The sequence below is a fragment of the Zingiber officinale genome, chromosome 2A, assembly GCF_018446385.1.
Source record: "Zingiber officinale cultivar Zhangliang chromosome 2A, Zo_v1.1, whole genome shotgun sequence".
Taxonomy (NCBI): domain Eukaryota; kingdom Viridiplantae; phylum Streptophyta; class Magnoliopsida; order Zingiberales; family Zingiberaceae; genus Zingiber; species Zingiber officinale.
The window spans coordinates 166,565,022-166,592,627 of NC_055988.1; the positions used below are offsets into that span (position 1 = coordinate 166,565,022).

General features: G+C 36.1%; 2 protein-coding genes across 2 annotated transcripts; both read left to right on the forward strand.

The window, feature by feature from the left end:
• The first annotated feature begins 13,501 nt into the window (after positions 1-13,501).
• Positions 13,502-19,237, forward strand: LOC122043087 (MND1-interacting protein 1-like). Its single transcript, XM_042603546.1, has 2 exons — positions 13,502-15,266; positions 18,471-19,237. Exons 1-2 carry the CDS (start codon positions 13,650-13,652, stop codon positions 18,951-18,953), a joined length of 2,100 nt encoding a protein of 699 aa, XP_042459480.1. The 5' UTR covers positions 13,502-13,649; the 3' UTR covers positions 18,954-19,237.
• Positions 19,238-20,172: 935 nt separating this feature from the next.
• On the forward strand, positions 20,173-23,935 carry LOC122043089 (vesicle transport protein GOT1-like). The gene is made up of 7 exons (XM_042603547.1): positions 20,173-20,314; positions 21,892-21,950; positions 23,015-23,106; positions 23,216-23,296; positions 23,373-23,470; positions 23,559-23,640; positions 23,721-23,935. Exons 2-7 carry the CDS (start codon positions 21,920-21,922, stop codon positions 23,757-23,759), a joined length of 423 nt encoding a protein of 140 aa, XP_042459481.1. The 5' UTR covers positions 20,173-20,314; positions 21,892-21,919; the 3' UTR covers positions 23,760-23,935.
• The last annotated feature ends 3,671 nt before the right edge of the window (positions 23,936-27,606 follow it).

The window sequence follows — 27,606 nt, forward strand, 5'->3', positions numbered from 1 at the left end:
CGCCACTACTCTCGAGTGACCGGATGGACAGGTGCATAGTAGCTGAATAGCTACGTCTGCGACGGGGGTCCCTGTTGCCCGCGACTCCAGCTATCACTACCCATGAGTGTGCGAGTGGGGGCACGACAGGACAAGCGGCACGCTCCAGCTACCACTACCCATGAGTGGCCGAGCGTGCGGCCCAAGCCATTGATCGTCTCAACCACAAGGGAGCCAAGGTCGCCGGCAATGCATGCAATGACATAATGCGAACAATGCAACAGTCATCATATATATATAAACAGAAATAGGTATGCTACATGAAGCCAGCATGCTCAGTAAGGTGTGTAAATAAACAGCAAACCAAAGCATGTAAACATGGTATCAAGTGCCCATATATCCAATACCTAATATCTAATGTCTGGTATCTGATACCTAGTAATATAGTATCCGCTAAATATCATCGATAGCAACAAGAGACTGTATAGAAACAGACATGAGTAGCTCAAAGATTGAGTGGAAGTATCAAGCGCAGGAAAAATAAGAGTGGAGTCAAGATAAATATAGTAGTCATCTAAACATATAGCTCATGCACTAAGATCAATGTACTAAAGAGATAAAGCAAGAAGTACCCGCCTGTATCTGTCGATCGTACTAAAACAATCCCACGTCGAGACGCTCATCTTGAACCAACGTCCTGCAAATCATATAATATGTAGTTTAGTCAATCCCGTATGCAACAACTAGCTAAACCTAAAGCCCAATTCCAAATAGATACACCTATTCCCTTTAATCACGTTAGGGTTTTATTTATAACAACTCTAATACATTCATGAATTGATCCATATGTTGATTCTCTCTCAATTACATCCTTCACCCATAGAGGAGATCCACCTAATTAATATCATCCTCAATTTAATGATTTAATAAATCACAATTTCATTTCAACTAATAAACCCAATGCAATTTAATCAACACATCACAACTAAAATCCAACTTCTAATCATTTAATCCTTTAACTCAACTATCAAGTTAAGCATCATAAATCCAATACAACTATCAATCACTGTCCATTAAACTATAATTCAATGTAATTGACAACTAAATAAATAGTTACCCCATCATCCAAATATTCATAAGGGACAGAAAAACAGAAAACCTCCCATCCGTTCAAAAATCCAAGAAAACATCATCAACTCACATATCCAAAACAAAGTTCCAGAACTCACCGAGAACCACACCAGTACAGAAATTCCCCATCATCATATAGACGCACATTAAAACAAACGAAGAAATCTGACATTTGTAATAATCGATCACACAACCGAACTCAACATCCCAAGCAGAGTATGAAATCGAATCCACACAACTCTAACACTAAGAGTAACTTCCCTCAAGCCAAATCTGATATCTCTTAACATTCGACAACAATTTGATGACCTCGCTCATGGCTATCAAGAAACCAGCGGCGGCTCCTGTACAGAGGAAGGAAACATACTCGGTTTAGGGCAGAGGGTGGCAATGGAATATGGCAACAAAAGAATCGAAAGAGAGGAGAAGTTAACCCTAGCACATCCCCCCCTACCCGTGGCAATGGCACCCGACGATAAGGCGGCGTCGGGTAGCAGTCGAGTGGACGACGATGTGGACACGAGACTAGGACATGGGAGGATGCTAGCTTCGGCCTTCTTGGTTCCAAATCTTCGACAAAGGAGAGGCAAAGGTGGCTAAATTGGGGTTGGTAGTGGGTTGGATGACGCTGACAATGAGGCTCGCAGCAATCGTCACAGCTTTGCCCGTCGACATTCGACGGAGAGGGCACAAGATAGGGGATAGAAGGAGGCGTGCGCGGTGACGTGAATCGGGGTCGGGGGTGGTCATCGGCGATGAAGAGCAGCTGGGCGAGGGAGAGGCAGCGGTGAGGTGGAGAGCGTGAGAGGTGGGCTTGGGTTGGAGAATAAGAAGAATTAGGTTTTATATATATCTAACTTAGGTTTAGTAAATTAAACCATAAGTTAATTCCTCAATCAACTCCCACAAAAGGGATATTCCAAACAGGCTTTTCCCGTGCCTATTATTTCATCCCCGTAAACTACCTCATACGAGCTCCAATTAAATCCCAGAAAATTTCTAAAAATTCCTGAAAAACCTAATAAGATTATTTATCAAATAACCTTATTATTTAATTATTATTTGGGCACCGTATTTTACAAGTTTACTAAGTTGATAGTGCTCTATCATCTGGACCGTAGGCTGACAAAACTGAGCAAAAAATGCCCTATTCAAGTACCAAGGTATAATAGTGGTAAACTTATGTCTAGTGAACTCAATCCTATGCCGCTATGAGGGGAACCTAGGATCGGTGGAAGGTATGCTAGCGGGAGCAGGATCAATGTTTTGGCGTTTCCTATTTCGATTCAAGCAATTCATACAGAAACGAAATAGACAAAAGTGATATATATGAACAATAGATAGGTTAAGATTATACCTAGGAGACATTCTGAGGTGTTAACGGAGGTAGAAGGCAGAAAACAAGGGAGGAAGGCGCCTTGGATCGTTGGTGTTCGGCGAGAAGAAGATTTGCAGCGAACTCTCTGTTTGCTGCATATGTTGGTATTGAGGGTGCCTTCAAGCTCTTTGAAGGCGCCTTCAATGTCGTGTTCAGGGCGCCTCGGACACGATCTGAGGCGTCTTAGTGGATTTCGACAGGAAAGTGTCCGAGGCGCCTTAGTGGATTTCGGCGGGAACTTTCCCGCTGATCCTGGAGGGCGCCTCTGTCATAGCAGAGGCGCCTTCATTCGACACTTTTAGTGCGATTTAAATTTAATATGAATTTTTAAATAAGTTTTAAAATGAATTTAAAGATTTTTTAAAAAATAAATTTTTAAATAAGTTTTTAAAAGAATTTTTAAATAAGTTTTTTAAAAGAATTTTTTAAATAAGTTTTTTTTAAAAGAAATTTTTAAATAAGTTTTTAAAAGAATTTTTAATAAGTTTTTTAAAGAATTTTTAAAATAAGTTTTTTAAAAGAATTTTTAAAATAAATTTTTTAAAAGAATTTATAAATAAGTTTTTAAAAGAGTTTTTAAATAAGTTTTTAAAAGAGTTTTTTAAATAAGTTTTTATTAAAAAAGGTTTTTAAATAAGCTTTAAAATAAGTTTTTAAAAGAGTTTTAAACTAAGTTTTTAAAAAGGTTTTTAAAAGAGTTTTTAAATTAGTTTTTTTTAAAAGGTTTTTAATTGTTTTGGTTTATCCATTGGTGGTGCCCATAGATTTGATGATGAGATTAAATGGAATGAATTTTGGACGTCAATAACCGGATCAAAGGACCCTTACGAGCCCTCTAGAGCTAAGGTATCCCGCATGCAAAACCCGACCTTTAGATATCTTCACCGAGTGATGAGCAAAATGATTTTTGGCCGAGGAGACAGTGATAGGGTGGCTAGAAAGGTAGAGCTCTATTCTCTTTGGGTGACGTTGAATAAAATGGATTTTGATTCCGGATTTCATTTCTTATAAAATTTGTTGAGAACAGCTAAAGCATATTCAGGGATGATAGTGTTTTATGGATTGATCACCCAAATAGCATTCAATCTGGGTTATGAGCTTGATGGGTTAGAGGTCATTCATGGTAATGACAAGATCGACATCGATTATTGTCTTGCAATGAAGATGATTTGTCGGGATTAGAATGAGTTTTCCTTCCCTAGGAACAATGGTTTTCCATTACCCCTTTCTTGCCCCAAGCGTACTTCAGTTCGTAACCCCGCGAACTAGGTGATTACTGACTTAATCCCTGAAACTGTTCCCTCCATTATAGAATAAACCGAGTACCACCAAGAGCCCTCATCATCAGGATTTCTGCAACCTTCTGGATATCCGGAACCTCCTAGGCATTCTTTTGCCTATGGTACGGGACCTTCTAGATTTGATTTTTCTGACTTCCGTGCCTCCTTAGACTCCCTTTATGAGAAGCAAAATACCCAACAACGATTGTTGAAGGGTCGTTTCAAGTTATCTGACGACCAGTTTAGGGAGGTACAGGATCATTTTCAGTTTACTAGGGATTTCCATAGTCAAGTGTCAGGATTCGTTCAGGACTATGAGGTTGACCAAGAAAGAATGAGGAATTTTATGGATGATATGGATATTACTAGACAACAAGTCGACGCCCTTTATCAATATCATCAACACATTGGCCATCTTCCTGATATGTCTAGATTTCCCTCCGGCACACATCGGGAACCCCCTTATGCCCCACCCCTGCCACCGTATTAATTTCATCGGGACGATGAAAAGTTTAAGTCTGGGAGGTGTTGTGTCTGCACAACCTGACTCGAGTCAAGTTTTTCTTTTCTTTCTGTATATTTTATTAGTCTGTTTTGTTTATTCGCGTTTTATTAGTTTCATATTTCTATTTGCATCTCATTTGCACTTTTCTACTTGTGAAAAAATATATAAAAAAACTAGTTTTGAGACATATTTGAGAACATTAAATCTTCTACTTTTTCTGCTAACTTGTCCGATAGCAAAATGTCTAGCATTTTTTTTAGTTCATGTGTTGTCAAGATAGTGTTAGTATGCTTGGTGTATCTCCTTTCTCTATCTTTAGTAACATGAAATAAGCTAAGTATTGTATAGAGTTTGATATAAATCTTGGCCTAACCTTAAGGATCTTATTTTCACTACACTTAAGTACTTAAGCTTGAATAATAGAAATATTTTTGAAATAGTTATGATTCATCCAAATTATTTAGTACTTTTGTTCGCATGGTGATTTCTTATTTACATTTTGGTTATTGGATGATCTCAGATCATGGAAACTCATTTGGAAAAATCTAAATCCCAACATATGCATCTCGCATTTGTGATTAGTGCTACACCTCTTTAGCACAAAACAAAATTTGAATAAGGGATAAAAAAACAGTTGTCGTGAGTGGAAACTAACAATTCACGCCTTTGAGACTGAGTTAGGTTACTGGGGAAATGAATGTTATGTTTCTCTTGATTCCGAGTAGTATCTTTTGAGACCTTGTGTAATTTAAGGAAAATGAACCAAGTGTATGACAAATAAGTGCCTATCACCCGGGAACATTAGAAACTCAATTGTATGATGACTTAACTATGACAGAGAATTGAAACTTGAAGAGTTTGAGTTACTTATTGCACCGAGCACAAAGAACTTATGATTAGGCCATACTTAGATACTCCACAATCGTGCTTATCAATGAAACTAGTGTTGGTTGCTACTCGGAAAGCCTAGAGGTTCCACTGTACAAAATTTTGTACAAAGGTCTGAACTTTTTCCTAGCTACTATGTGTTCTTTTAAATTAAATTTTGGATCGCCTGCGGAACTTAACACGTTTGATCCAAAACTTAATCTATTCGTTCTTTTAGGTTTTGACTTGGGTCTCCTGCGGAACTTAACACGTTCGACCCAAATCACCTTAAGTTATTAATTCCATTAAATATTATTTTCCATAATTGGTTCCCAATACTGACGTGGCGAGGCACACGGCCTTCTTGGATATGGGAGCAACCACCACCGACTAGACAAAACCTTTTATGGAAAGCTAATATTTAATTTCCTAAAATAACTTTAGGTTAACTGAAAAGAACAATCAAATCACAAGGAAAAATAAAACAAAAAAACACAACATCGAAAAACATATTCGAAACACTAAAATCATATACCTCTTGTATTTGGTATTATTTCCAAAAATAACTAGTATGATGCGGAAAGGAAAAATACTAGTTATACCTTTTAGAAAGACCTCTTGATCTTCTACCGTATTCCTCTTCTAACCTCGGACGTTGTGTGGGCAACGATCTTCCGAGATGAGAACCACCTTTCCACCTTCCTTCTTTCTTCTAGATTTTGGCCACAATAAACTCCTCCAAGGATGAAGAATTTCGGCCACCACCAATGCTCCAAGGGATGCTAGAGACGAGGCTTGCTTTCTCTCCTTCTTCTTCTTCCTTGATCCGGCCACAAACAAAAGCTCCACCAAGAGATGAGTTTCGGCCAACAAGAGGAGAGGAGAGAAATAGGGCCGGCCACCAAAACCAAAGAGGAGAGAAAAGAAAAAGAATAGAAGTTCATCTCATGAAGGCTCCTCTACCTCCTCTTTTATAATCCTTGGTTTTGGCAAATAAGGAAACTTTAATAAAAACTTCCTTAATTTCTTTGACATGAAAAAGAAAATTTAATTAATTAAAATCAAATTCCTCTTCTTAATCAACATGGCCGGCCACACAACAAACCTCCAATCAAAGGAAATTTAATTCAATCAAGAATTAAAACCTTCCTAATTTGTTTCCGGAAATTTATAAAAATTTCTCCAATAATTTAATCCCTTCATGATTGGTTTATAAAAAAGAAATTTAATAAATTAAAATCTTTCTTTTAAACATGTGGATAAAAAAAAAATTATCTCTAAAAATTAAAATATCTTTTAATCTACAAATAAGGAAAGATATCAAATCTTTTCTTAATCTTTTGTAGAAACTAATAAAAGAGAATTATTAATTTTTTAAACTTTCTTTTAAATCATGAACATGGTTAAAAAGGAAAGTTTTTACCAAAATTAAAATCAACCTTTTAATCTACAAATAAGGAAAGAGATTTAGCTCTTCTCTTAATCTTTTGTAGAATCTTATAAAAGGAAAGATTTAAATTTTTAAACTCTCTTTTAAAACATGTTATCCACATAAGAAAAATTTTTAAAAATAAAAATCATTTTTATTTTAATTTGGGCCGGCCACACCAAGCTTGAACCCAAGCTAGGGCCGGCCACCTTGAAGCACCCATAAACCAAACTTTGGCCGGCCCTAGCTTGGCCGGCCCCTTATGGGATGGGTAAGAAGGTGGGTATAGGTGGGTATAGTACTCTATAATTAAGAGGCTACGATAGGGACCGAGAGGAGGAATTGGTTTTGATCTCCCGATAAAATTAAGCATCCCATGTTCGCCCCGAACACACAACTTAATTTTATCAATAATAATTCATTCCACTAAAGAACTATTATTGAACTACCGCACCAATCCCAAATTACATTTTGGAATCCTTCTTATTATGAGTGTGTTAGTCTCCCTGTGTTTAAGATAACAAATGTCCACTTATTTAGTAAGTTACTGACAACTCACTTAATTAATATCTAGCTCCAAGAGTAGTACCACTCAACTTCATCAACATGTCGGACTAAGTCCACCTGCAGGGTTTAACATGACAATCCTTATGAGCTCCTCTTGGGGACATTCTCAACCTAGATTACTAGGACACAGTTTCCTTCTATAATCAACAACACACACTATAAGTGATATCATTTCCCAACTTATCGGGCTTATTGATTCATCGAACTAAATCTCACCTATTGATAAATTAAAGAAATAAATATCAAATATATGTGTTTGTTATTATATTAGGATTAAGAGCACACACTTCCATAATAACTGAGGTCTTTGTTCCTTTATAAAGTCAGTATAAAAGAAACGACCTCTAATGGTCCTACTCAATACACTCTTAGTGTACTAGTGTAATTATATAGTTAAGATAAACTAACACCTAATTACACTACGACCTTCCAATGGTTTATTCCTTTCCATCATGGTCGTGAGCTACTGTTTATAATTTATAAGGTACTGATAACATGATCCTCTGTGTGTGACACCACACACCATATTATCTACAATATAAATTAATTGAACAACTACATTTATCATAAATGTAGTTATTTGACCAATGTGATTCTTATTTCTAAATAAATGTTTATACCAAAAGCTAGGCTTTTAGTATACATCCTAACAACTAGTTGATAGAGTCAGGCGAATACACTAGGAATTATGAAACACTGCAGGAACTCATGAATATAGTTTGCAGCGTTTTGCTTGAGGACAAGCAAAGGTTAAAGTCTGGGGGTGTGATATGCGTAAATATTATGATCGTTTATGCATGTTTTAACACACATTCACTTGCTTTATACGTATATATTCTTTGCATGATCATCTCTTTTATCATATATTCATCATAATTACTCTTTTGTTCGGAGATCTGCTCTTTGTTTGGTTTTGTGTTGACAAGGATAACTTTCGGAGCAAAAACAGCGATTGTCGATGTACCGAAACGAAGCAGAGAACACGGTCGTGCAACCTCGCACAGTCGTGTAGCCAAACAGAGGAAGAACAGTGCACGGCGGTGCAACTCTTGCATGGTCATGCGACCAAATAGAGATGGATCCATGCATGGTCGTGCAAACCTGCACGACCGTGCCCCCCACGACCGCAGCCAAGCAATGCATGGTCGTGCAATCCTGCACGGCCGTGTCCCAGAAGCAGAGCCCAGATCCACACAGCCGTGCCAATTGGCACGGCCATGCAGCGCAGCCAAAAGCAAAAAAGGGGCACAGCTCTGCAATATCTTCACGGAATACCGCGGCGCCGCACCCTAGCATATAAAAAGGGTTCTAACCCTTCTCCTCAAGGGGGGAGCGAGCCGTTAAAGGGAGAATTACCTTGGTGCCTTTCCACGCCGTCCAGGACCTCTGTCCAGCGATCCTTCATCATCACATCAACTCCAAAAGCAAAGGATTGGATAAGATTACTCGTCGTCGTTGGATAAGCATCCTTTCTCTTTCTCTCTTCTTGTTTGAGGATTGTATGCTTAATTACATTATGTCTTCGAATTTTTCTATGGCGTTTATGGAGTAGATTCCTTGTTCTAGGATCAGGGGAGTAGTTGTGGATTAGTTTTGATGTAAGACTCGTATTTATGCCTTTATTCATTGGATGATTTCGCTTGCTTTGTTTCAACTACTATGCATGAGACTTGTTGCATATTAATTGATTGTGTAGGAATTGCTAACCTCGTAGAGAGAGTATCTTAGATCGTATACCCGAGAGACCCTAGTGACAGGGGTAACCCGTTCACGGACATCTAGGGTATTTCCTCGAAAGGAGAGGCAACTTCTCCGCAAGGAAGCAAGAGACCAAACCAAGCTCTTATTTCTATCCTTAATGGCACAAATTAGAGTTGTGTTCTTGTGATCTACCGAGGCGCTCTAGTGACAAGGGTTAACCGTAACAGGATTTCACAGGGATCTTCTCTATTTAGTGCTTAAGGAAGTTACTTTAGCTTCCGGCAAATGCATGTTGATGGACAATGAGTAAAGGATAGAACGTAATACATCAATATCACCACAATGAAACCGAACTCCTAGAACTTTTCATAAACCAAGTTAATTACTTTTTCTTTATTAGTTCTCGTTTCTGCTTCCCAAATCTCTTTTCTTTAGATAACTTACAACCATTAGTAGTTTAGCTAATTCTAAGTGAACCATTGCTAGTTCTTATAATCAGTCCTCGTAGGATCGATAATCTTTATTACTAACGACGAATCCGTGCACTTGTGGAATAATAACAGCGGCCCACTCGCACGATCGGGATAGAGAAGGTCCGATCCAACATCATCATAGCTCGACCACATACCGAGTTTCTGACGCTCAGAGAAGTGTGTCAATGAGGCACACGCCGCGAGTGGCCAGCCCCACTCAGAGTTACATCAAACCTCGGAATCAGCCCAACGGAGCCACGAGCGAGCATATTACAAACAAAGCGGAGTTCGAGAAGTAGGTGGTTGGCCGAGCGGTCATCCCGCGAACGATAGCGTCCGGACGACTGATGGTTGGCCGAACGGCTCACCCACTCGGCTTCTGTGATATCCTTCTAGAAGCCTGTGCCACTAACAGGCGCATGGTCGACGACATGGTCAGGTAGTGGATTGTACGACGGAAACTTCCACTGTCACGTCAGAGATATGCTTGGGTCGTTAAGGTATGGTGTCAGAGATATTTTCCTGACATGTATTTTCAGGGAAAATTTTGAAAAGCGTGCACGTCTCGAGGAGCGTGCACGCGCGCCCCCGGAGCTCTATATAAAGGGCCCCAAGCTTCAACGGAGGTATGCTAATTTTTACTATAACCACACTGTTACTCTGTTACTTCGCTTCCTTGCTTCTACATTGTCGGTGACTGACTTGAGCGTCGGAGGGTCATCATCAGAGAACCCCTCCCTGGCTCGACACTGACGCTGTTGTAGTTACAAGTCCCTCTAGATCAGAGTCCATGCACGATCAATAGAAACATCACATTTTCCAATATTCATCACCTTGACTTCGGACAGGATCAAATTCTTTTATCTCTTTTCCTATATTTATCGTGTAGAGTTTTTGTATATATAGGCGATCTACAAAAGAATCAAGTTGGTGAGTTGTTCTTTAAATAGATGGAATTTTTTAATCAATTAATTAACTAATGTGATTTTATAAATGCCTTAAAGTATTTTAAAGTATGGTACACTGTTCTTATCTAGATCATTTAATTTCTGTGTTAACTATGCTCGGAGATGTTCCATACCGAGGTGAGGCTCAAGTATCATCCAGCTCTTTCTGCTTGGTTAATGGCTCTAATCTAGCATTTGAAATTCAGAGTTCTTAGATTGTGTTTTCAACTTAAAAACAAAAGGTTATTAATTATTTTAAATAATAATCATTTAAATTATGTAAATATAATTAAAATTGTAATAAAAATAATATGAATAAATAACGACCCCACAAATAATGAAGGTTAATATTAAAATGAATATAAAAAAATAAATTTGTTAATATAATATGTATGTGATATGTGGATCCTACACTTTTTGATGAGATGATGGATATTATAACACCCATCAATGTGAATACCCGGTAAGAGCCTTTTTAATCTTTGATCTTACTCATTGGCCATGTCACTAGTAACCTATTTATGAACTACCTTATAGCTAAGTTTGCCGCTGCTATATCCAGAATCTCATTCAATGTTGGTGGATCGTTGATCATAACTTCTAAATCTGTCTATCTGGATCATCGATCCTACCGTGTATAAATAATTATTTTTTACCCTTATTAGCAATCCTTTCTCATTGTGGGAAACCTTATATATTCATCTTATTTGATGTTTAATAAGATCTAAGAATCCATATTTATATGGTTTTGGTTCATGTAGAAGGTTTATGTATTCTCTCCTTCATTTGGTGTTCTCAGAATCCTTGTCTATGCTTTGGCTCATTCTAATTTGTTAAAATGTTTTTTTGTTTGGCTCCAACCAATAGTTTTTTTGGCTTTTTCCCACTTAAAAATTGGGATTTAAAATCTAGAAACTATGCGACCGGAATCATACAATTTTAGTATCATAAAAATAAAATATATTAATTAAAAAATTAATTTAAATATTAAATATTTTAATTTATTTTTTTTTTAAAGAAAACCTTCCTATAAAATAAATAAATAAAAATCCAAACCTAAAATTTTATCCAAACTCTAATCCATCTTTCTAGAAAAGAAATACTTTAAAAAATTTAAAATTTTATTGTCAAAAATAATCTTCTATTAAAATTTTTAAATTGTCTAAGAATAATAATTATGTGTTTTTTATCTAAGTTTTATCTTCTATCATATTATTATTTATATTTAAATAAATTTTATTCTATTTTATTATTTTAATTAAATTTAAAATTATATATATATATATATAGTAATTTTGTTAATTATATGATTGAAATTGATATAAATAATTAAATATTTATAAATTGATTAATATCATTTATACTTTTTAAATATATATATGTATATTCTCATGCTGTTTTATCCATAATTTATTTTTTTTAATATATTTTTTTGCTATATGGATATGGGTATTCTCTTTGGATATAAATAATTAGGGTGCGTTTAGTTCAAGTTATCGTATATAATCTTGGTTATGTGATTACTAAGTAATCACATAACCAAGGTTATGAGTGAATAAAACATAATCTTAATCTTGTTTGGTTCAATTAAGTAATGGTATAATCTAACTTGACATTTACTATATTACCCCTTGTTTAATTATATGATTAATTTTGTAGAATAAATTAAATTAAATTAATAATAATTATTATTATTATATTAATGAATAAGTTGATAATATATATAATAAATAAATAAAATTGATTTATAAATTTTAAATTTTAAAATAAATTTATATATTTTTAAAATATAATTAGATATGTAATTAACTTATTATATATATTTTAAATTTATATATATTTAGATATGTGATTAAAATTTTTAATTATTTTAATAGATTTTATTTTCCCTAGAATTCCTCCACAATTTTTTTTTTGCCAACAGCTTCACCCCAAGCCGTCGGTGCGCCTCCGCCCACCCCCTCCCGTGCTTCACCCTCCACAACTCCTCCAGCACCGCCCTCCACTTCTCCTTCCTCGTCTTCCTGCACTTCACCCTCCATAGCTCCTTCAGCGCTCCATAGCTCCTTCAGCGCCTCCATCCACCTCTCCTTCCCCTTCTCCGCCTGCATCGCGACGACACGGTGTCGCGCGACCCTATGGGGCTGGGCAAGATCTGTCGCGCGACCCTATGGGGCTAGCGAAGTTGATCGCGACGAGCTCACGACGACTTCTGGAGGCAAAAGTCGGTGTCGCGTGACTTCTGGAGCTCACGACGACTACCTATAGGAAGCCTCTTCTTGTAGATGAGGAGCCTTCCTCTGTGGCGATCGGAGCTTGTGATCGGAGCTTCCCTCATAGAGGCTACGGAAGTCATCAAAAGAAGTCGTGAGCGGACACATGAAACTTCAGGAGGATGAGGCGGAAGAAGATCTCATGGAGGAGCTCGGCGGGAAGAGAAGGCATAGGCTGACATCCCTCATAATTTGCTCTTGCTTATCTCCTACTCTTCGAAGGGTATATTTGGAAAAAAAATATTAATAACCCTGGAATCGTAGAAAACCTAAGATTTCCAAGGTTTTATAATTTCTGGTTATATTCCCTAATTGCTGATGTGGCGGGAATGTTGCATTACCAGGTATCACCAATTACTTAAACCAAACAAAGTTATCGTTGATAACCAACTAAGGTTATCAGTGATAACCCCGAACCAAACACGCCCTTAGGGGTGAACATGTTATAACAAAAGATTATTACGCTGACTCTACTTGTTCCTTATCGTCTATCCCTAAGTTATGTAGAGAAGTAAATCATGGATTAAAGTTGTCCAAGAGTGAAAGGAGTTTATTTTCTTAAAAATACGCTCTTGTCAAAAATTTATCTCTTATACATCCTCTAGCCAACTGAGCATTCAATGGATACAATTAAGTCCCCTCGAGATGATTTAGTAGTTACCACATGAGATGTTACCATAATAAAATTTGGGGTTCAAATCTCTACAAAGATGAGGTAAATACTTTCTTTATGAGCTAGTCACTATTCCAAAGACTAATAGCTCTATATGATTTACTTCTTCCATATTGATCTAGGACAAATTAATAGAAATATTAGAAATGAATGTATTCATCTTTTACCACTTCACACCGTGGACACAATTAAAGTGAATTAAGGTGATCAAAGCCTTAATGGGTCATTAATGGCCCAATCCCAATCCACTGCCTATTCCAATTAAATATTAAATGCCAGATTTGGGCCTTCTAGATCTCCCTTCGTCAGCCACGACCACATTTCCTACCTCCTTCCGATCTCAATCCTCGCCGAATCCAAAACCTCTCTCTTTCCTCCGATCGCCTCCAATCTCTCGTCTCCGATCGCCTCCAATCTCTCGTCTCCGATCGCCTCCGCCTTATCTGATGGGCAGCAACGCACGAAACAAGCCGATCCGAGGCTTCCGGAAGCCCCGCCGCTCGTTGAAGAACCCGCCGGACTCCGCCTCCACGGCCTCCGATCCTGCCATCGACGCCCCTTCCTCCTTGCCTCCCAATCCCGCCCCTTCCTCCTTGGGTCACCCGGATCCAGACCCCGGATTCGGCATCCCTAACCCATCCTATGCCCCCGGTCCCTACGACGACGCCGGGTGGGGATACTTCACGGAGGAGCAGCTAGAAGAACACCTCCTTGGAAACCTTGACCTTGTCTACAGGGAGGCGATTTCGCGGCTGGTGGCTCTGGGCTATGACGAGGACGCGGCGCTCCGCGCTGTCCTCTGCAATGGCTATTGCTACGGATCGATGGACGTGCTCTCCAATATCCTCCAGAACGCCATCGCCTATCTCAGCACGCCATTGCCTCGGAAGGATTCCTCCGCGGTCGTCCCTGCCGCAGCGAATGGATTCACTGACCTCCGCCATCTCCAGGAACACTCACTCGCAGGCTTGGTTTGTCTTCTCCAGCAGATGCGCCCTAATCTTACCCGTGGCGACGCCATGTGGTGCCTTTTGATGAGCGATCTGCAGGTTGGTCGCGCCAGCATTATTGAGATCCCGTTCTTGTCGCTGCCGCCGTCGGCTACTGCACATCCATCTCCTACCCTGGACCCACCTCCTTCTCCTGTGACCGCATCCATCACCCGAGATGACGAGTTGAGAAATCCCTCCTTTAGTCTTTGCAAATCTGATGAAGCTGCTACGGTGGCCCCAGCTGTTTTTGGTGGTGATATTGCTGCCGATCCTCGGCGCTATGCTCTTCATCCTTCTATGAAGTCTGCCATGAGGCGGAATGCAACGTCGTTTACTCCGACTTCTGGTTTTCGTCCATTTTTAAAGCTATCGACACCTCAAAAGATCTCTAATTTTCCGTCAGAGCAGCTGCCGCCGAAGGTAGATAGCGGCACTGCCGCCGCTGCCGATAGAAGGGAGAATGACTCCTCTTCGGATCTCAGCGCAGTGGATTCCGTACTAAAGGCTTTGGAAGGCATGAATCTAGAAGAAAATGGTTCAGGGGATCCCAAGAAAGACGTGATCTTGGACGTTATTAACCAGATTCGGGATCTTGAGGCCCAGGTAAAGGAGAGGAAGGAGTGGGCTCAGCAGAAGGCACTGCAGGCTGCTCGCAAGCTGAGCAATGACCTCACAGAGCTGAGGCTGCTGAGGATGGAAAGGGAGGAGAACTTGCGGTTAAAAAAGGGAAATCATACATTAGAGGATGCCACTATGAAGCGGCTTACTGGGATGGAAGGTGCACTAAAGAAGGTGAGTGGGCAGGTGGACCGATCAAATGCTGTCGTACGACGGCTGGAGACGGAGAATGCTGAGATGCGAGCTGAGATAGAAGCTTCCAAGTTGAGTGCATCAGAGTCAGTAAGGACATGTGCTGAAGTGTCTAGGAGGGAGAAGAAGTATCTTAAAAAGCTGATGGCTTGGGAGAAGCAAAGGGAGAAAATGCAGAAAGAAATTGCAGAGGAGAAGAAGAAGATCAAGCAGATGCAAAAGAAATTTGATGAAGCCAGGGATGCAACAAAGGAATATGAGGTAGGCCTAAATCGAATTCAATTATTGTTTGTTATAAAATGCTAATCTTTTTTGGAATATTTTTAGTTAAATATCATCATAGTTCATTCATTGATTATATTAACTTCTTTAAATATTTGAGATCTCAGATAATAAGAGCAGACAACAAATTACAAATTTAATTTCATCATTGAATATAAAATTATCCAAGTAGTGATAAACAAGGAGGATGGGTTTTTAAAAGTTTGAGATTTTTAATGATTTTATTTTGGTAAGAGTTCCTCTTTAGGAGAATAAAGTTTTAAGAAAATGTTTTAAGATGGTAATTGTTTGCTTTAACTCATTGAATAGTTTTGGTACATATAGTTTTGCTAGGATATTTTAGATTGTTTTTAGGTTAGGCTTGTAAAGACTAAAGAGGTCCAATTCTTCATCTTATGGCCATCTTTTAATTTAATAAAAACTCCACTTATGCCTTGTGCCATGTCAATTTCGTCCCAATTATTTGTGTGAGTTTGGGTTAATTTTTTGTGCTACATGAATTAGTTTTCACTGTATGCTTTGTTTATTTGGAGGGGAAGAAGTAGATGGGAAATGAAATAGTACAGGAAAGAGGAAAGAAAGAAATGAGTTGAATTATCTTATTTTCACTTTTTTTCATCTATCTTGTTGGGAAGAATTGAAGGAAGAGATGCACTCTCATTTATTTGTTCTTACAAAATGTATAAATTTCATTTCCATTCTTTTCTATCTGATTGGAACTACAAGAGATGGATGGAACTAAATTATTCTCTTCTCTATTTTCTCCAATGTAAATAAGAGAAATTGATCATGTTGTTCCATTTCCTTTCTTTTCTTCTCTATCTAATTTCCATTTAAGTAGACACAGGATTAGAAGACTCAGATTTTAGTTATCACATTCAAAATGGGGTTAGATTTCAAGGGTCTTATGATGCTTCAAACTTCCAATTCTGTTTGTTTTGTTTATTGTTTATTGTTTATTGTTTATTGCACCAAAACAAAAGGCTTGAGTCACTATTTGTCTCCTTAACATGGCACCGACCTACCCAACATGATAGATGTTCTTGGTTTCTCTTTGCACCAAAATTATTGGTGATTGCTCTATCACTTTTTAATTGTTGAATATGTTACTACTATTTGCACAGTGTTCATAATATCGGATTCAACTTGACATGGTCTTTTCTTCATATGATCTTCCTAGGTAAATTAACTTTATTATTTATTCATTTGACTTTGTAGATTAACTCAAGATTCAACAGTAATTCAAACTACTGAAATTTTTATTTCACATAATTTTCTCTATCATATTTTAAGGAAGACAATTTCCTTCAGTAATTTTCTAGTATTGTGATGCTTTATCGTTAGCATGCATACACGCATCAATGCAACTACTATTTTGAAGACCAACATGGTATTTTGTCTCACCGTACCATCTTGATTTCGTTCAGGAATCTACCAACTTCTAACAGTTGTTTGACATAAAAGTTCCATTATATACTTCATCCTTCTCATTAGAAGATTTTCTGAAATTATTAATTAGCATGCATACACACATCAATGCAACTACTATTTTGAAGGACAACATGGTATTTTGTTGCACCGCACCATCTTGATTTCGTTCAGGAATCTACCAACTTCTAACAGCTGTTTGACATAAAAATTCCATTATATACTTCATCCTTCTCATTAGAAGATTTTCTGAAATTATTAACTTGTTTATAAAGGAGAAGGGAGCCTTGGTGCAACGGTGAAATTGTTGCTGTGTGACTGGTCATGAATTCGAGTTCTAGAAATAACCTCTTGCAATGTAGAGCAAGGTTGCATACATATATCCTTTCTCGGACCCTACATTGGTAGGAGATTCATATTCCGGATTGTCCTTTATTAATTTCTTGTTTATAAAGGTGACTTTACACATGAAGAAGCTGAGATCTATCAAGGCTTAGATTCCTATGGGGATAGGAAGGGAAAGGAATGAGCTAGGGAAAAGAAATTGAGGAAATGAATGGAAAAATATTCTTCTAGTTTGTGATTCCTTGGGACAAAGCTGGTGAAAACACCAGAACAGTAATCTGAAATGTGGTAAAATCATCAACCCGCGCGACAACTCTCTTTCATCCTGCTCTCCTCCCAAGGAATTTCCATGCCCTTTTCCTTAGCTGGTCCTACCTTTAGTAAATTGATTCTAACGGTCTGATTACTTAGATGGGAGATATGGGAAATGATCATAAAATTACAGATGAAACTCAACTCTGTCATTTACGTACAACCTTTATCTCTTTTCCCTGATTAATTTCATCCAAGTAATCAGATCCTTAGTGTAGAATCTGTCTGTTATGTGAAAAGCAGATAAGGGTTCGAGAATATAATTAGGATTTAGAATTAATAAATGATGAAAGTGTAATTTCATGTTGATTATATTCTTGTCATATTGGCGAAGAAATAATCATGAACTACCTGTTTTCTGCCTATATCATATTTCTAATTTTCTAAGTACAGAATATGAATTAGATTAAGGTGTAAGCAGTTACAGTTTGGACCAGTTTTTACCTTGAAATCAGTTAAAATAATTGATCCAACAGAATATGATTAAATACCACTTAATCAGATCCATTGCAGCTGCAGCCACAGAGTTAGCCGATGCTTATTCCTAAGGTCCTGTCATTGCTTCTTCTCGGAGAAAATTAGTCCACGACTTGTTGGCCTTCTTCCTCCATGAGGCCTAATCAAGCTTTCATTCTTTGTGGAAAATTCCCTATTGTTGCCTCCCATAGTGGTCATGTCTCACCCCGAGTCTGTTCAAACTTGCTTGAACATGAAATAATTCCTTGTGGAAGAGTAGAGTACCTGGTTAATGTCGAAGTTTTTTGAGGTAGCAATGAAGTATCCGTCAAATGAATCGATGTTACGGCATGTAGCAGTCTTGGAGAACCCACTTACATGAGGTGTTTTTAAGGAACTAACAGCACCTTCACAACACCTTGGGCTTGCTTTGCTGTAAGTCATGCAATCATCAAGCTCTAAGTTATCAAGCAGGAGAGCTTACGATTTGGTCAATTTGATTTAGTCCAAATTTAATCGAAGCTGCATATATGCCCCCTTCTAATTTCACCTAGGCCAGACCGGTTTTGTTATTTCTCCATGTTTAGTAGTTGTTTGATTTGGTAGCAGGTACACTTTTGATGTTTAAGTTTTAACATGCAGGTGAAGTGGAAACAAGAGAATAAGGCTAACGAAGAAGCTGTCAAATTAGCTGAGGAAGAACGTAGAGCCAAAGAAGCAGCTAAGGTGAATGCCAGCCGAAGACAAGAATTGCTGCGCCGAAAGATCGAGTTAGACTTTCAGCGTCACAAGGACGATATCCAGAGGCTTGAGGAAGAATTTGCTCGTCTCAAAGCATATGCAGTTCCAAATACAATGACGTCTCCGTCAATTGATTCAGAAGCCAATCCTGTTAAAGAGGCCAATGCCAAGCCACTCACTTGCAACTCTCCTAAAACAATGCATCGCAACAGGGCGTGCGTCGTTTGTGCAAAAGAAGAGGTCTCTGTCGTCTTCTTGCCCTGTTCGCATCAGGTTCTTTGTGCGAGTTGCAATGAGAACCATGAGAAGGCAGCAAAAACTTGTTGCCCTTGTTGCCATATCAGAATCGAGGAGAGGATACGGGTGTTTGGCGCCAGCTCGTAGATACAATGCTGGTGCTAGCGATCAACAACAATGCCTTATACATATAGAGACCTTGGCCATTTGGCTTTGCTATGGCATGTTGTGCTTGTGTTACATGCTGAATAAAACTCATACTGAATGAATGAAAGATGAATAAGGAACTCTGCTGCAATATGTGGCACTCTAGGACTCCCTAGATTTGTGCCTTTCATGTGGACTTTCATCTGAATATCTTGGATTGAAGACTCAAATTCGATTTGAAGCTGAAAATATAAATGATGGCTCGAGCTTAGTTGGAAATGAAATTTGAGCTTTACAAATGATGGCTCGAATGATTTAAATGTGAGTTTGGTTTCAGTTATTTGAATACTAATTTAAGCATATTTAACTTTAAATTATATAAAAATAAATAGAGATCAATTTGAGTTTCGTTCATATATGAATAATTGAATAAAATATTATAGATTTAAATTTAATTTGAAAAAAAAATATCGAACACGTTTTAGTTCCACTCGATTCGTTTGCACCTACTAAAGAAGCGTGTTATTAGTCATTTTGTTTGGTTTGTGAAAAGCTTTTATCTTTATTTTATCTATATATATTACATAAAAGGGTGTTGACCTTTTTCAAGGACAAAAGAAATTATTATGTTAATTTTGAAAAATAAAAATAGAAAATAGTGGGTTGACAATTTGAAATAATTATAAAAGGAAGGATTGGCATATATGCTAAACCCTTTTAACATTGAGCGAAGTATATATTTTTTAAAATATTAAAAAAAGAAAAAAATGGTAAGGTAATTATGCTGGATTTCAGCGCTCCTGTCAATCCATCCAATGTCAATACGAAGAAGATAATTTATAGATAACTATTATCTTTTTAAATAGTAATTGACACATGAGAAAAATATTTATTTTGATTATATTAAAATTTAAATTCTAGATATTATGATGACTTTATATGCTAGTCGCTACATTGTTCCAAAAGGACAGAAGAAAAAGACGAGATAATAAGCATTATGTCTCTTTTAAAAGATGTATCTAATAAATAATAAAAAAATATTTTCTAATAATAATTATGTCTCTTTTGACAGAAATATTTAATATTTTCTGGAATAATTTATTCCTCCATGTGGTCACGTAATTTCCGCGAGAGGTCTAAATGGATCGGGCCTGGAGGGTGAAGCCCAAATAAAGGCTTCCTTGCAGCGGAAGGGCCACAAGCTTCCGATAAAAGGGCAGCCAAGCTTTTGAGTTACCTGGTTGGCCATTTTGTCGCTCGGGGCGAGATCTGTGAAACCGTAGGAGGGCACAGAGCGGTCTCTGCCCTCAGCATCAGCGGTCAAGTTCGTGTTCTCCTCGCCTATCGATCGCGAGGATTTGGTGAGTAGTTTGCTACTTTGAATCTCTGTATATCTTAATTTGTGCGAAGAAGGTTACTTGCTAGGTCAAGCTGTCGCAGATCTAGAGGAGTTCTTGCGTTTTGGAAATAAACCCTTTAAAATCCTATTTTGACACTTGACACTAATTATATTGCCCATATAATTTCTCGATTTTCTCTTCTGCATCTAAATAATAAAGGATTGAGATTTCAAAATCAGATTGATTTTGTGTTGTCCTGGTAATTTATGTTTTTTTATTTCTTCACTTGATTTTTGACCCTTATGTGCGTCTAGATTTCATGATGTCGTAAGAATCTCACATGCTATCTTTTTTCAACTTCGCAAAGATCTTGAGAGAACAGTTTATTGCTAGCTTCCATATTTAGTTAATATGCTGTTTAATTGGTCAAGCACTGAAATAGCTACCGGTTGCAGGTTAGATGCTACATGTTTGAAATTATGTATCTAAAAAAGTTGGAAGCAAATGTCTGTTACCGCATCTCACTGGAATCTTAGATGTACACATGCTTAACTCTATTATGTAGCTAAAGTAATTATTAATTGGGAAGACAATGTAATCACTAGTCTGTAGATCATAGAAGATATGGGCTAAACCTATTTAAAAAAAGTGAAGATTGTGCTATATTCTGAAACAGGTAAAATGAACATAAATTATTACCTTTTCATTGTTATCTTTGAGCAAAATTGTGAGAGCGTCATTTTTGACTTTGGCTAAAAAAATTCATATGATATGGTATATGTGCTTTATAGGCGAGAGTATTAGGTAGCAAAAAATAAAACATACAGAAAGCTAATTTAGTCTTTATGAGAATGTTGGAATGGATATGGAGAGATAAGGTAAAAAATATTACTATTTTTGGATGTACTCCTATAGATAGTAAACCGAGAGAAACTAGATTAAAATTAAGATGGCATGAGCATATTCAATGATAAATAATAAATTGCATGGTTAAATAAGTTGAATTAGTTATAGGTGAAGGTGTAAAAGTGGTAAAGAAAGACTAGTAAGACCTCTATATAACATTATTACCAGATTTTGGATGCTATTTTTTTCTCCTGATCCTTGGATTATGTAAAATCTTAGTAGTTATCTTTGATTGAAGTTTTTTTTTTTTCCTTTTAGCATTGGTAAGCAAGTCAGTTGGTGCATGCAAGCCACCATCTTTTAGAGTGAAGTTATTAACTTGTGGTTTGCATTTTGAGTGTATTATTCCTCTTTTTTTCTATGTAGGCGGAATTCAAAACCGATTAATTTATCTTTAGGATAATCCAAAGTCTAAATGCTTCGAGCTTTAAATTTTTTATCTAGAGCTCTTTAGCAATAAAATATCTGTATAATAGACTCCAAATAATTAGGATTCCCAGCTTGTTGTCTTGGTTATTGTGAAGCTATCGTAGGAATTGTCTTTTCTAATTTAATAAGCCCTACCCAAGTTGAAATATTCATTTGTGCAATTACTTTATAAAGATATAGTCACTTGGCCACGGAAATTTATTCTTTATGTGAACTGCACAGTTTCAACTTGTAGTTATTCTAAACCAGTTGTTTCTTTGCAGGTTATTTTTAATCGCCTAGCTTGCCAAGATGGTTTCTTTTGAGATGAATGATCAAAAAAGTAAAGTCCTGTCCTTTTCTAAGAACCTGATTGTTCTTTTGTCGCACATTGTTTTATTTACATAATATCTAGTCAAATATTTTTAAATTCGGTAAAAGACCTAGTACAAATTATTGCTATCACAGGTTCTACTGGTCTTATTTTAAACCGAATAATTTTTACCAACATTTCATCATCATATGATATCCATTTCTATGTTGAGGATTTGACATCATAATAGTCGCTATCATTCCTTATCTAAACCAAGTTTTGAAACAAGTTCACCGATATTAGAGCATCCACATCAGCTACCTTATCCAAAGATTTTATCCTAAATTTTGGATAGAGTAACTAAAAAGCCTTTGCATCAGCTACCCTTTCTATTCCCTAAATTTAGATTTGATGAATAGTGATTCTCTAAATTTAGGAAATGAAACCTCTACCCTAAAAAGTAAAATAATATTTTTTTCAATCACTCTCCTTCCACTGATTTTTTTCAATTTCTCTCCTTCCACTCATTCCATAAATATAATAATAAAAAATAAAAGAAAGAGAAAAAAATAATAAAAAGTTAAAGATAATGGAAATTTTAGAATAGTTGATGTAGTGTGAAGTTAAAAGTGATTATCTAAATTTAATAAAGTAAGTTAGTTATCCTAAATTTTAGATACAGTGATAGGGAAATTGATATGGATGCTCTTATAACATAAGGGAACCAATAAAACCCATTGTCGAGCAACCATCTAATGAAATTATTCCTAGGTTATCAATTGATTTTGTGATTGCTTCTGTCTTTTTTGTCAAAGCATATTAGTTGTTAATATGATATTATTTTACCTTTTAAGCCAGCAATGTTTTCTCCTTGTTCGAAGTAGTTAAAAGACTTTACCATAGACACATTAATCCAAGATCAAATCTAAGTCATTACAAGATTGCTGTACGATACCGTTATAACAGAACTTAGCTGGTATCTATTTGTCTTTTTGAATTTTTTTTTTTTTTTTGTGAATTCCATAGTTATGTGGATTCAGTTATTTACTAATCTCTGTATATATCCCATACTTTGTTCTTATACACGGCAACAGAGATTGGGCTGGGGCTTACAGGGTTTGGTGTTTTCTTCTCGATCCTTGGAATAATATTTTTCTTCGACAAGGGCCTTTTGGCAATGGGTAATGTAAGTCTTTATTGTTTTTTTGGGTCCAATTGGGGCCCTAAGGCTGTATAATAAGTTTCTTGTTTCTTGAATACTAATGCCTCATTGCTCTTTTTCTGTGGACTCTCAGATTCTCTTCCTTTCCGGTCTGATGTTGACCATCGGACTAAAATCGACAATGCAATTCTTCGCCAAACCTAAGAACTACAAGGTTTGCCCACACTATTTGTCGATCCAAAATCAAAGCATTTACATTTGACTGATCGGTTCCTCTGCCGATTCCAAAGGGAACAATCTCATTCGGAGTTGGCTTCTTTATGGTATTGATTGGATGGCCTGTTTTCGGCATGATTCTCGAGTTGTATGGATTCTTCGTTCTCTTCAGGTTTAACTTCTTCATCCACGCAACTTTTCCGTAGTTGGCATCGAACGGTTTGCTGAAACTCTTCGATCCTGACCTGATTTCTTTGCAGCGGCTTTTGGCCAACCCTCTCAATTTTCCTGCAACGGATTCCCGTTCTCGGATGGATATTCCAACAGCCCTTCGTCAGATCAGTGAGCATCTATCCAAACCTCGATCGCTTACGAACTCTTAATTCACTTATTTACTGTATGCCAACCTCTTTCCTCTTCAGTTCTTCGATCGCTATAGAGGCAAACGAGTTCCAGTTTAGCATCGACTCGTCGTCAGTGTACGCTGCTGAATCCATGTAAATTTGAAAAAGATGGAGAAGTTCAGGTCATTGCACTCTCGATAGCAATCGTTATCGGCTTAGGTATCTTCTACATTACATTCATTTTGTCAAATACCATATTTTTTTAAATGTTGATTGATGTTTTGCTTTCACTATGCATTATCGCAGATGTTTTACATCCTATAGAAAATTTCAGTTGTTTTTTTTTTTCTTTCTCGAATTAAGTTCAAATTATTCTCCAATCAAATGATCCCACAATTGGTCTAATCGTTTGGTCCGACAAGTGTGTTTCATCTGATGGGTTCACTAGTTCGGCAACTATACTTGTTCGACTGGTTTGAACGCTCATTCGATCTTACCAAGTTGGTCTAGCTTATGTAGTTAAACCAACTTGACTAGTTAACTAGTTGTTCACTTTGCCCCATAAGCCATCTAGGCTAATCGTTTTATTGACTAGGCCTAATTCATTAACTCAACTAAACTTGCATATACCATTCAACTCACTAAACTTACTTTGTTCGACCGACCCAGTCAATCTCTCCGACTTTACTCTAGTCAAATCTTCTCCGCTCATCTCATTTCACCTAATTGCCTAGCTTAACACACACTTGAACTCTGTTTTTTAAAAAATTGCATAACGTTATAAATATTTTATTTAAAAATAATATATATTTTTAAGGGGGTTAAAAATATAATTGAATTAAACTTAAAGTAACTTATAAATTACTTTTTTTTAAAAAAAAAAAAAACTTTTGTCACAATCCATGTGATGGGGGCACAAGCTTGGCTTGTACACCATTTTATTGTTTACCCTCAACTGCAAGCTTAATCTTAAGCATGCATCCCTTTCTTTCTACGCCACGTTAGTCTTCTGAAATGAAGAATTTTATCTAGTGTTTTAATGTTCCACATCAAATGTTAGAGAGTATTTTGCAAAATTATTAAATTTTAAGGATATTCTTAAAAGAAAATGTAGTTTATCTATTTTATTCGCCATTTTCTAAAAAGTGGTGATTTTTTTCAAAGAACGTATCCTATGTTTTTTTTTATTTATCAAAATGTGTATTTCTTTTTTAAAATAGCTTTTTTGTTAAGAGAATAAAAATATAAAAAAAATTAATGGACGACGTGGCCACATCTGGTGGTCTGGACGGCAAGTTGCTTAGATAGGGTCAACCTGGATTTTTAAAGTTTAGATGTGATTTTTATAAATTTTATAAAAATTTAATTGTATGTGAATTAAATTTTTATAGAATTTTAAAAAATAATATGATATTTAAATTTAATTTTTTAAAATTTTATTAAAAAAAATTCATATCTAAAGTTTCAATAGATTTCCTATATTCTTTTAGAATTTCTTAAATATAAATTTAAACCAAAGTCTCTAAACATTTAGTTTAACTTTAAAAATAAAATAAAAAATTTACTCCTCATCCTTTATATTTCTATAAAATTTAAATTAATTTAATTTTTTAAGAATAAGTTGTTTTTCTTCTCGATCCTATAATCCATAAGCTCGGATATTTAATTTTGAGTTTCTCTTATTTTTCTGATTATGTCACTTGAATTTTACTGTTTGTGTTAATCTATTACGAGGAGAGGCTCCTACGGCTGGAAAAGGGCACTGAAACTAGTGAAGAGGGACGAGAAGAGATTTATTTATTTATTTAAGTGGGTTTGGAGAAGAAATAGAGGAGAGATGAAAAAAATTGCGAGGAGACCTGCTGGGGATAGATGCTGGACTTTGTTATTTCTCGAGGAGGACAACAACTAATTTGTTGTTGCCGCTGCAAGAGCAAAGGAAGCTTATTGTCCTTGAAATTAAGGAGAAGGAAAGTGCGTTCGGGAGAAACCGGGTAGAAGATGTGAGCAGCAAATACACTGCTTTTGATAGTCAGCAAAAGAAGAATAAAGAGGGATTGAAGCATGTTTTATGTTGATGAAGGAGCAAATTTAATTGATTTGGAGGGAGACGAATGATGCCTAAGGGGCGCTGAAGAAGAAGAGCAACTGCTCTTGGTTGGAAGAAGAAGAGGTTGCTGGTTGCTGGTTCCTGGAAAAATAGGAAAAAGAGAGGCTGGAAGAGGGCAGGGCTGAGAAGGAGCAGAGCTGAAATTGAGGACAAACTGCTGGTAATTGCTGGAAAAGGGCAGCACTTTGTGAAAGGAAAGTTGCTGCTATGGTTGCTGTTAGCAAGAAGAAGAAGAATGAGATGGGGTGCTGGAAGAGGGTAGTGAAGGTTGTTGGTCGTGTGGCTTGGAGAAGAAGGAGAGTCTGGGATGTAGAGATCTGATATTGCTGGTAGAAGATGGAGGATAAAAGGTGAAGGAAGAGATCTGCTACCTAAAAGATAGTTATTTGAAGCTTCACCGTCCTTTTCGGAATAAGTTCATGGTATTAATTGTTTTGATCAATTATTTGATACTAACGAAAACAAATGTTAATTCATGAAGAGATATAATAACGAATTGAATGTGAAACGGTGTTTATAATATTAGTAATAACAAAATTTAGAATTTTCTCATAAATCTATAAATTTTCATAAAGTATATTAATGTCTGTAAAAATCTTTAAAAAAATCAGAACTCTATAAAATTCTTTTCATAATTATATAAGATTTTATAAAAATTAATAAAAATATATCTATATAAAAATCTATCATTAAAAAAAAAATCAATAAAAATTATTTAATATTGAATACACCCTTAATTTTAGAGGTCACAGATTCTATTTAATATAACTCTTTTATCAAAGTAAATTCGTAGAGTTGTATTCGAGCATAGTGTTCTTAGATTTATTATTTTATTGACAGTAAATAACTTCACAGTTGGATTAGATTTATTATTTTATTGGCGGAACATAACTTCACAGTTTGTAGATTTATCGTTTCACGGGGGAAAATAGTTACAGTGGGTTGCAGTTGGGATTTGAATTTTAAATGTCTAATTAATTATTTGGAGAGTTACCACTAGCTAATCCCAGGTAAAACAAATGATCCTCATGAAATGTCCAATTGATTAGAGTAATTATTTTATCTAACGTGAATAAATCTTCATGTAATAATTTTTTTTTTCTTTTAAATTAAAATAAAATTCTATCTTCTCTCTCATATTATTATATGTAATAATCACTGTGATACTAATATTATAATATTGTAATAGTGATTATATAATAGTTGTTACAATTATACAGTAGCGTTATAATTGTACAATAATTATTACAACTGTACAGTAACTATTATAATTATGAAATAATTGTTATAATGGTATAATAGTTGCTACAATGATAAATTAACTGTTACATTACAGTAATTATATAATAACTATTACATGTTAGAGCAACTACTACACAGTTATAGCATACCTTCCTCGGTTCCTCCATGTATATTGATCACTGTACTAATGATTGGTAGTCATCTATAATTTACCTTCTCAATATTAATTTAGAGACGAATTGATAAAATACAGGGAGCGAACGAATTATTTTTTATCATATTAATATCAGGAAATGGTCAAAAGCTTAAAATTATAATTTTATTTTATATCTATTTTTCGAGTTGTTTATTATGTCTTAAACCAACCTCCTTTATTTTTTTTTTAAAAAAATATTTCCGTGATCATCTCTCATCAAATCAAATGATCTCGAATTAAAATAAACTTTATTGACGTTTGGAAAAGTATATAAATTATTTATATTCTTAATATTTTAAATTAAGAGATAAAATGAAAAAGTATATAAATTATGAGGTAAAATTATTATTTTTTGTTTAAAATTTACTCAAAGTGTTCATGTCGTCTTACCTTATATGTAAAAGCTAGCACTCGTC